Source organism: Zea mays, chromosome 1 (assembly GCF_902167145.1).
Source record: "Zea mays cultivar B73 chromosome 1, Zm-B73-REFERENCE-NAM-5.0, whole genome shotgun sequence".
Taxonomy (NCBI): domain Eukaryota; kingdom Viridiplantae; phylum Streptophyta; class Magnoliopsida; order Poales; family Poaceae; genus Zea; species Zea mays.
Window position 1 is genome coordinate 42321423 of NC_050096.1, and position 11430 is coordinate 42332852.

Sequence of the window (11430 nt, forward strand, 5' to 3'; positions counted from 1 at the left end):
ATAGATGTTTAATTTTTGTGGTACGGGTGACCCGATGGGTGACTCATACCCACATGGGTATGTGAGTAAATCCATACCCACCAGTGTATATGGGTGATCCAATGGGGTTATTTTTTGTCGCGGGTATGGGTATGGAGCACTAATACCCGGTGGGTATTTACCCATTGCCATCTCTATGTGTGTTTGGTGTTTGTATATTGCATGTGCACCTCACCAAGTGTTAGATTTTTCTCATGATCAGCAAATCTTAAAAACACATATAGAAGAACTGGAGCTAAAGGTTCTAAATTGAGTCTTGTCTAGACGGATAATTATTGAAAGAAATGAAGCTACTTGATCTACGGATTCCATCTTGGACAGGAAATGAAAACAAAATTAACCACTAAATGCCTAAACTGGACTTGAGCTACGGGTTTATCTTCACATATAACATATAATATCTTCACATATATCATATAATAGTAAACAAGACTAATATGACTAAATTGACCACTAAATAATCAGTTTTGGCATTAAATCTGGTTTTTCGGTAAAAATTGACGGTTTACCGGTCTCAAATAACGGTTTACCGGTCCCAGAAAACGGTTTCTCAACGGTTTTGGTTTTTATGAATTTTTCAAATTTTTTAAATTTAGAACGAATTTTGAAAAAAAACCGGTGGTTTACCGAAACCGCACCCAGCGGTTTCGGTAAACCGACCGGTTTACCGCCGGTTTTTACCGGTTTTGTAAACCATGACTGAGTGGCGACGTGGCCGGCCTGGCGGGGCCATGTGGCACGTGAAGGGCGAGGTGCATGTCCACCTGGCGGCTTCCGCGCGGCGGGGCCCGCCCGCATAGACGGGTCGGCCGGGGGGAAAGATATTTGCCCACGGCGGCCGGCCCACGTCGCTTTCCAATCTCCGCTCCTCCAATCGGCTCCCCGCGCCCACGTGAACGCCCTCCCCACCACCCCGCTTTTTTCCTCCCGCGCCCGCTCCGTGCGCTCGGTGCAGAGGCTCAAGCCCCGGCGAGGCGGCGCCCACTCTCACTGGCCGTCGCCGCGGCCAGTGAGCGGGTGGAGGAGCCGTGGACCTCTCCCATCGAGGCGCCGGGCGGCAGGCGGTGTCCTCATCCGTGGCGCAAGTATATGTAGGATCGTCCCCGGTCGACTCTGCAGTCTGCACGGCGCCTTATCATCACACACGGAACCAGATTGCGGGCAGCCATAGACGAAGAGAGAAAGAAAGGTCAACAGGGCACTGCTTGCCTGCTGCGTAGTGACTAGTGTGCCTCAACCAAAAGGATCCATGGCTCCCGGAGACGACTCTAACCCCGCCGCCTCCTATATCCACACGGTAATTAAGTTCCCATCTGCTTCATTATAATCCATGTTCTATAGTTCTTCTGAAAAGTCACACTCGTCTGCATGACTGCATGCACGCACGCATAATGCTCGGTACTAACAACTGCGGTGGTCGTCGGCGTCGTTCACGCCGCAGGTGCAGCACCTGATAGAGAGGTGCATGACGTTCGGGATGAGCATGGAGGAGTGCATGGAGGCGCTGGCTAAGCGCGCCGACGTCCTGCCCGTCGTCACCTCCACAGGTCATTTCAGTGCATGCATGTTGTAGAAACGAGCAATTCCTCCTCTGAAATTATTTCGGTAAATTCATATATGTTTCCTTCCATTGCGAGCATTTGCAGTGTGGAAGGAGCTGGAGAAGGAGAACAAGGAGTTCTTCGACAAGTACCAGGAGTGGATATCGGAGAAGCGAAGCGCAGGCACCTCCTAGCGCGGTGGCACTGAACTAGCTGCTGGCTTTGCTTAGATTAGCCATGATGTGTATTGTTTGGTTATTCTTGGATTCGTTACTTAGGCATTGTTTAGTTATTCTTGGATTCGTTACTTAGGCTTTCTCTAGTGCTAAAATCTAGGGAGTGTTTGGTTTATAGGGACTAATGTTTAGTCCCTTCATTTTATTCTATTTTAGTCTATAAATTGCCAAATATAGAAACTAAAATAGAGTTCTAATTTCTATATTTGGTAATTTTGGAACTAAAATAGAATAAAATGTAGGGACTAAAAATTAGTCACTAGAAACCAAACACCCCCTTAGTATCTAATAAAATTTAGCATATGCTAAACTTTAGCGCTTGCTGTCCCTTGGTGTCCACGAGGAGCATGCAACTAATGGTAAGAAAGAGATAAAGCGGTATTCAATGTAAAATGGGGTTGAAGACTACTTTTGGCACAGTTTAGCATCTTTGATGGAGCTAAATTGCTAATAGATACTATATATAACGGGCCCTTATACTGTGTTGTGTTTAATTATGGTGGAATAAGCTATAGAGAGGTCAGCCCCTAGTATATAGGGGGGCATACGTATATATGGGCCGCTTGGCCTGGTGTTGAAGTTGAAGTGGCCTGCTTCTACAACTAGAAGAAGCCCACATACAAGTAATCCCTTCTTGGTGTTCAAACAAGAATTTCTTTTTTTTTTATCTTTATAGAGCTAAATAAAGAACCACTTCAATTTTCTGTGATAAATACCTTAATAACTTTTTTAATCCAACTAAAGTTGACAAGAAGGCTGGAGAATGAGATGGCTGGCGGGACGTGCACACGGCGTGTTGCGTGATGACAAGAAAAGACGTACACAGTATGTTGTATGGCAGGAAGAAAACTAAACTAGGAATATTTTGGGAAGGCCAGGCCACCGCGCATGGATGGGAAGCTAACTGTGTCTAGCGCGAGCTTGCTACTAGCGAGTGGGCCAATATTGTTTCAGAACAAGTCACCACTGTTTAGACATACTGACAATTCGTAATCGATGGCTTCAACTATCAGTCTATATATCTGTACTAAAACCATCAGCAATATTCTATATATCTATACACTCTATACTATGTATAATAATTTATGGCTACAATCGGCTTCAACCGTTTCATGGCTTCAATCGATAGTGATAATACTAATTTATAGCTTTAACTAATGGATAATGGTAATACTAATTTATGGCGTCAACTAATTTGTAGCTTTGATTGATTTATAGCTTCGACCAATAAACAGCGATAACTAATCGACAGCTTTGATTTGGCTCGAGCCTTTTGGTTCTCCGCAGGAGCAGAGCCTCTCCAATTCGAACGCGCCTTCTCCTACATGAGTCATGAGCAAGATGGGGTGCAGGAAACCATGGCTTATATATCCTTCCTCAAGGGACTCCCTCTCGCATGATTCAATACAGTTGAACCTCCCATCTGGTAATATCTGGAAAGCGATTTCAGATTCAACAGTAAAAAAATGGCCCATCCACAACCCCCCCCCCCCCCCCCCCTCCCTCTCGCATGATTCAATACAGTTGAACCTCCCATCTGGTAATATCTGGAAAGCGATTTCAGATTCAACAGTAAAAAAATGGCCCATCCACACCCCCCCCCCCCCTCCCTCTCGCATGATTCAATACAGTTGAACCTCCCATCTGGTAATATCTGGAAAAACTAAATCAAACATGAGTTTAGCAACTAACCCTCCTCAAACCAGCAAAAGGGACAGTAGAGCATCCACAAGAACAGCATGCCTGTGAGTCTTCCTCCTCAACCCAGGAAACTCTGAATCTAAATAACAGGAATCCACCAATCTGTGCTTATGGCGCCCTTTGCCTAGCAGGTAGAGTGGCATTCCTGTTATTGGCGAACTATCTCACTGGTAATCTGTCATTGGCGAACTTCTGTAACTCAAGATAATGTCTCCAATTCCTCACATTGGAATATCTTAAGACTTCCACTTCAGGATTTCTGGAGGCATTAAAACAAAAAAAGACCGCCACAGTTAACCATTATACCTCGCCATCTGAATATCACAGCCCGTGCCTTGGCTGCAAACGTCTACCTTTCCTTTGCTCTTGTACCGATCATAGTAGTAGCCTCTCCTGCTCAGGCTTTTCAGAACGCATTTCGATTTCGGGAGCCTTTTCCAGCTCCTGTTGTTTGTACGTCGCACTCGACTTTCTTTAATGAAGTTTGTTTCTTCTATTTAAACAAAGAAAGATACAAACTTGATTAAAGTGATCCACCAAAAAGCGTGCGTTCTTGATTGAAGTGATCCACGTAAAATCCGGCGGAGAGGGAAAACGGAAGAAGCAGCGAAGAAGATTTCGTCTCGTGCCAGGTGACTCGCGGTCGCGGGAGATGAGGGCAGATGGTCAGTGATCCACCGAAATCTTGACACGACACACGACAACCGGCACCCATGTGCGGGACGTCACGATCCCGCGACCTTCCGGACAGCGACGCAGGACCTGCACAAAATCATGAGCCGTGTTAACACGCCACGCAAGCAAATCCTCAACTACGGCGAACTATGTATGAGCGTGCTTCTTGTTAGGTAGAGACGAAAAAGATGGTGAGAACTGAGAAAGACTACAATGCAATCAGACCCTGCTTGTAATCGTGTCCCTTCGATGCCTTCCTTGCCGTGTCCAGAAGAGGACACCTCACACCTGAGTCCCCGCCTGAACTGGTCGTCTTCTTTGTTGAAGTATACTCAGTGGCAAATGAGAATTGAGAGAGAAACAAATGACAGAACTGTTTGTATTCCACAGATCATTACACTTATATACAAGTGAAGGGGTGTATCCCAAAAGGGGTGTCCCTTGGGGAAAACTGTCGCACCCCTTGGATTGATCACATATGTAATATTTTGTAACACTCCCCCTTGATCAATCCAACTTCATTTGATGATCTGTCAGATGTTCTTCCAAGATCTTATCTCCTCAAAAACCCTGTGGGAAAAATAAGGAGTACACAATGTCTTTTGGATAATGAGAATAATCTCACACGAACTCCAAAAGAAAATATGCTTGTAATCATCATTCGTAAAAACCCCTGTGGGGAAAAGTCAATGATGAAGCATATAGCTTAGTTGATATTACCTCGTTAAAAACTTTGGATGAGAAAACCTTAACAAGGCAAAACTCATACAAAGAAAAGAGTGTAATATGATGGTACAAAACAGGTCGAATATCACGGAGAATTACTCCCCCTGATCTTGCAAACACTTGAGTCTTCTCATACCAATCACCTCAACACATTTCTGAAAACGTTGAGTATGGTAGAGATTTTGTGAATAGATCAGCAAGATTATCACAAGACTTTGCAAGATGTTAATGTTTCCATTTTCCTGTTTCCATCTGAACAACACAAGCTCAATTATCCTTATGGATAATGGTCTGTGGTTCAATTGAACCACAATACGACATTGTTCTCCAATGGACCTCTAGCCCAAAGAACAATAATATGTCTATAGTCATCATCTCAAAAACCCCAGTGGGGAAAATAAATGATGAGACATATAACTCAGGCTAATATTTCTCCAAGATAATCTTGCCAGAAAATCTGAGAAATCAACATATCAGCTGAGTCTCCTTAAAAACCCAACGGGAAAAATAAGGAGAGTAGTCATACTCTATTGTTGATCCATTTGAACTCTAGGGATATAAACTCATATCCTAGTTCAAATACAACAATAACTATGTCATAATGTATCATCCTTGAAAACCTCTACGGGAAAAATAGATGATACGACATAGACCTTGTGTTGATGTTGTCTCGTTAAAAACTTTGAATGAGAAACCCAAGCAGGGAAAAACTCATGCGAAGAAAAGAGTACAACATGATGTATAAACAAGTTCTTTCGATCAAGAGGGAAACTCCCCCTGATCTTTACAAAACACTAAGTCATCACATACCTGCTCTCAAACACATCTAAAATGTGGAGTAAGTAGAGACTTAGTTCGTAACTTGTTTTTCATCTAAACAACACAAAGTAATATTATCTTCATAGATAATAAGGTCACTGATATAAAATCATGACCACCACATACCCTCTGTATGTAGTATATCATTCTGTACAATCCCACGAAGTGTACTATAGAATGATTAGTGTAAGTGACCATTAATCTCTGTTGATTAACATTTATCAAACAGTAGGTCCAACTTACCAGAAGTATGTCATTGATCTTGTACCTGGGGATCTTATATAGATATCCAAGATCAATATATCCAAACATAAGGAGAGCATGAGTACACCTGGAGATCATAACTCGATCTCATGTGCTGTTAGCTAGCAAATCATTGCAAAGCAATATCCGGCCGGATGCTCTTGCAAGATACAATAGCACATCTCATGATCTGAAAGAATCAAATGACTATGATTCCATTATATTGAATTTCTTCAATATACGTTGGATATTGACAACTTTGTATCCAAGATACTCAAGATAGTTTAGTTTGAATTGAAAATCTCTTTCAATTCATATCCTCTATCTCGAACTCCGTCGATAAGTAATGTATGTTTAAAATATGTTGCACATATTTACACTGAACATACCATACTTTGTGTATCCTTTCAGAAGGAAGGATTCACTAGGTCAAATGTACCATATTTGACCAGGATGCTCTAAGTCACAAAGACTTTCCAAGCATTGCAAATTTGTGATTGGTGATTATGTATTTGGAATCCTTCAAAACTCCATAAATACCATAATCCAGTGACCACATATGCACATGTTGTCACTACATCTATCAACTGCACAGATAGATGATTTACTGCCCATATTATTGTATCGGAATTTAACTACTCACAGTAGAGAAGAATTTATAGTATTAAAATAATGCTTGGGTTTGCGTATAAACCCAGTTGCTACTAGCCATGCTTTCTCACCACCTCATTGTTTCCAAGTCCATGAAAACAAACTTGTATCCACAGTAAGATACCTTGAAGTGAAAATAAGTTAACACTTCTTTCCGGTGAGCAAGGCTATCTCTGCAACATTGTATCACTCAACAAGATCCAATTTGAGCATACTCGTGCTCTGCTATGGCCATAGTCTTTTGGATCACTTGGAGTGCATATACAATTGCTGAGATGTATGTGTCGACACTTGTAGCTTTTAAATAACACAATTCTCCAGTTGACATAAAGTCATTTTTTTTTATGTACCCTTATGATTCCTCGTGAAATCCCAAAACGAGAATCAAGGGCTTCCGATAACCTAGCCTCATCAGTGCGCACTGAGCTAGGTTGTGAATGTCTTCCATTCACAGGATAATCCATATCCTCTAGGTGTCTACCAACACTAGGTTGGTTACCAACGAATAGTTGGTCTGCATTTACTATCTCAGAAGGCATAGCCTTCAGCTGCTTGCAAGCATCTTAATCCCAGTTTGTGTCCATACTTCTCCCCCTCTTATTTACAACGTCGTTGCAATAGGGAGTTAAGTGGTTTTCCATGTAACCACTCTTTCTGGCACTTCCTCATAGGATTAATTTGAATGACACCTCATAGTAAATGCACATGGCAGTTAATTTGCAACTTATTGCAAATCATTCGAACCCAAAGGTTCAGTTTTAGTACGTGATCCTGAGCCTGAATGCTTACTGCATTCATTATAATTTCCTGTCATTCATTTTTGGTACTTGAAATCTCCCCCTAATGCCTGGAAAAGCTCATGATTCAAGCAAGCGTACGGGCCATAAATAGATTCTCATGAAGAGATTCTAAAACTTAATGATCGACGGAGAATAAATTCTCACATAGATCCCCAGCTTTCTGTGTGCCCATACATGTATGCTGCGGTGGTGAGATTGGGAACATACCCAATGTACGCATGGGAAATCTTTCATGGATTCCCACGTACTAAAAACCATAGGGGAACTTGTACATGCAGTACATGCAGTTAATCACAAGTCAGGAGCGTGCAAAACTTCCTGACTCCAACCATAACCAGTTGGAAATGACAATTCATTGTTGATGGTCATTAATGATCTGAAATTTTTCGAATCTATCACAGATTCATCATATCCTTTATGGATATCATTCTGAATACCAAGACAAACAATCATCATTGTAAGCACATTTGGTAAATTCAGTAGTGTGGAGGCTAATGTGCTCAAGCTTGAGACATTATTACTTAATGGTCATATGTTGTCCGAAGGACACACTTGAGGTCATCATATAGATGCACCAAAGAACCATATAAAGCCTTCAATGTCCATACAATCTCTGTAATGGACCACACTCGTTCCTTTGAAACAATTCAAAGAACTTAACCAATTTAGATCAGATTTTAAGATAAGAGGGACTTAAAATCTCATTCCCAATGATACTCATCAAGTATCCATCTTATGGAAAAATGACCAATAGAATTGTTCATAACTTTTCATTTCATCCCAACAATGGGATGACCAATTCAATCTTACCCAGCATGGTAAGTATCATAACTTGAAAAGTTATAACATACGCAACACTTTGTATGGGAGGATGTATGTAGAATACAATCCATAAGAAATGTTTCTGAGAAACATATGCAATATCCATCACTATCATCTTGTGTTTCCACATGATAGAAATTATATGGATATCTCTATAATATGGTAAGATAACAATTAGGATATATCAACACATCCTTGATACTTCCAATACCAAAGGGGATATGATAATAACATATCATGATATCGCGCGAAGCGATTGTTAAAATATTCTTTCCTCTTTCCAAAGGAATATGAGAATATTTTGTTTCCCCACTTATAGAGTTTGTGGCTCAATTCTCCACATTGCATTTTTCTTCCTCAATTGGAAGAATCCCTGTACAAGTTTGCACAACTCAAATCAATGAGTCTTCAACTCTCTTGATGAGTTGGTTCAACTCTAATCGATGAGTTTGTTCAACTCAAATCACATGAGTGATCAACTCCAATCGATGAGTTTGTTTAACTCAAATTCATATGAGTTTTTACACTCAAATCACATGAGTGTGTTCAACTCACATCGCATGAGTTGAACCTATCACAACATCAATTATGAGATTATACCAAATCTCATGCATCATTTATATAGTACTCAAAAGCGAATCATCTAACAAAGTGGTCTTCTCTTAGAAAAAGAAGTGTTGTTACATGATTAGTCCAAATCATGAATTACACAACTAACCACTGTTATCATGTCAGATGGAAGATTGAAGTACACTTCATATCTTAGCTTTCATGGGTAGTATGCATCTATTGGTATTTCATATACAAGATTAGATGCTTAGGCATACAACACTATACCACGTATAGTGTAATGACAAAAGAGTTTGTCATACTCATTGCCCTTCCCTTTTTAATGTGCTTATATATTTGCTTTCAAGCAAAATATTGAATACAAAGTGTTAGTCTACAACTTAATGTAGACACATATTCATAAGTCCTCAAGTCTTATGATTTCCTTTGCTATTCATTTTGCGCTTGCATATCAAGCCGCAAAAGCACATAAGTTCTTTTCATAAGAACCGCAAGAGACAGGGAGCATCTCACTTCCTCCAAAATAAAGAAGTGAATCCCCATATTATGCAAAAATGATCTTGATATCCAATGAACATTGAGGATAATTAAGCCCAGTAGGCGAGTTCATCAAACTCTATTAAATAATTATCCTCCAAATGGGTTAACCATTTTCTGATGTTGTAATATACCGCAAAATATATCATATCTTTATATGTTGGAGAATTCCGGGTATGACATAAAGTGTACCAAAAGATTTTTGAAAATTGGTGTACACAACGTAGATAATCTCCATGTAATGAAACAATGGAGTAGATCTCTCAGTAGTGGGCAAAAACTTTTGCTGCCTAAAAGCATGGTCTCTGGGCTGATATATTCAAGGAACATACCGCAGCCAATGCTTAGGACTCCACTACCCTGTGCTTGACCAAAATTTCAAAAATAAAATGAAAATCACCATAAAGATGAATAACCAACATCACATCTCCAACATATCTACTTGGAAGAACACATAGGTAATCATCATAACCATATGATGTAGACCTCTTACTGATGGGCAAATAACATTTTGCTGTCTAAAAGCTTGGTCTCAGGGCAAATAAATTCCAAGAACTTATTGCAGCCAAAGCCTAGATCTCCATCATGTGTTGAAATATCCCAAGTTCAAGATATGTGTCATATTTTACAAGAATTCATCGTTTAATTAAGTAGAACTTAATTAAAAGAATTCTTTTAGCAGTCAGCATGACTGTAGCGTCCAGCCTGGCTCCATAGCCCGTGACGCCTGCTTGGTCCGTTATCTTTTTGGGTAGCACGTATAGGTAATCATCTCGAAAGATGTAGACCTCATAGTGATAGGCATTTCAAATGCGGCCTAAAGCACGGTCTCTGGGCTACTAAATTCTTAAAGAATTTAGCGCAGCCAGTGCTTAGGACTCCATCACCCTATGTTTTTCCCAAAAAATGCAATCTTATGTTGCATGAGGACCTTTCAGTTTCGACTTATTATATGTGCTATGTTTTCCTTGCAATCATAAAGAATGCAAGAACAAAGCAAGTCAAAAAATATGTGAATTATAAATGTAAAAACAAAGATAATTCACAAATTAAAGTCTGCCAGATTTATAATAAAACAGACAAGTATGTACAATACATAGTACAATTTGCAGTCTAAATATCGAATTTAGACACACTAACACAAGTTAGAACTGAATTGATATATAAAACAGAGTCTTATACTTAAAATCCAGAATTTAAAATAATAAAATAGACCATATAGGCCAATCGGGCCGAGGCGGCCCAACAGGCCCAATAAGGATGGCAGTTAGGGTAAAAACCCTAACTGCTCATCCCCTTCCCACAGTAGCCGGCGGCCCCTGATGGCGGTTCGCGGTGGCGCGCGCGATGGCCTAGGTGCGCGTACGCGCGGTCTCCCGGCGGCAGCGCGGGCAGACCCAGCGCGAGGGGGCGAGGGCTAGTACGGCGCGGCTGCGGCGGTCCCAGCCTCAGCCAGGCGCGCGCGGCCCCGAGCCCCGGCTCGCCGGCGGGCGGCCCGGCCAGGAGCGGCGGCCAGGCGCGCGCGCGGTGCCTAGCCCCGGCAGCGCAGGCGCGGCGGCCTGCCATGGCGCGCGGCGTGTGCGGCTGCCCGGCCGAGGCGCTGCCCGGCCCAGGCGCTGGCGGCGCGCGGCTGCCCGGCCCAGGCGCTGGCGCGGCGGCTCCGATCCGGGCTCCTCCCGTGTGCACGTCCCCTTGGCGTGGCCTCGGGCAGTGCGCAGCCCCGACGGGCGGCGCAGGCGTGTGGCCTCGTTGCGCGATGCGGAGATTTCCCCGGCGGCGCGGCCTTTGCAGCGTGGCGGTTTCCGGCGCGCGCAAGCGCGGCCCCGTCGGCCACTGCGCCGGTGCGGTCAGGCACAAGACCACGGCCCGACAGTGCGGGTGCGGCCCAAGCACGGGCGCGTAGCCTCGGCCGGGCCATCGACGTGCGATTCCCGCCATGACCGGCTACGGCGCAACGACCACAGCACAGCGCACGGGCGTCTCCGGCCAGGTGCATGGGCGGCCCCGCGCCACGGCGACCCAGCACGACTGTTGACGCCTCAGAAAGTGCTCTGCATGCATTCAAGAGGA

The 11430-nt window shown here is 42.9% G+C and overlaps 1 protein-coding gene across 1 annotated transcript; it reads left to right on the plus strand.

Moving 5' to 3' along the window:
- The first annotated feature begins 993 nt into the window (after positions 1-993).
- Positions 994-1888, plus strand: LOC100284567 (uncharacterized). The gene is made up of 3 exons (NM_001157462.2): positions 994-1336; positions 1481-1586; positions 1686-1888. The coding sequence occupies exons 1-3, from the start codon at positions 1289-1291 to the stop codon at positions 1772-1774; spliced, it is 243 nt and encodes an 80-aa protein (NP_001150934.2). The 5' UTR covers positions 994-1288; the 3' UTR covers positions 1775-1888.
- Positions 1889-11430: the final 9542 nt, after the last annotated feature.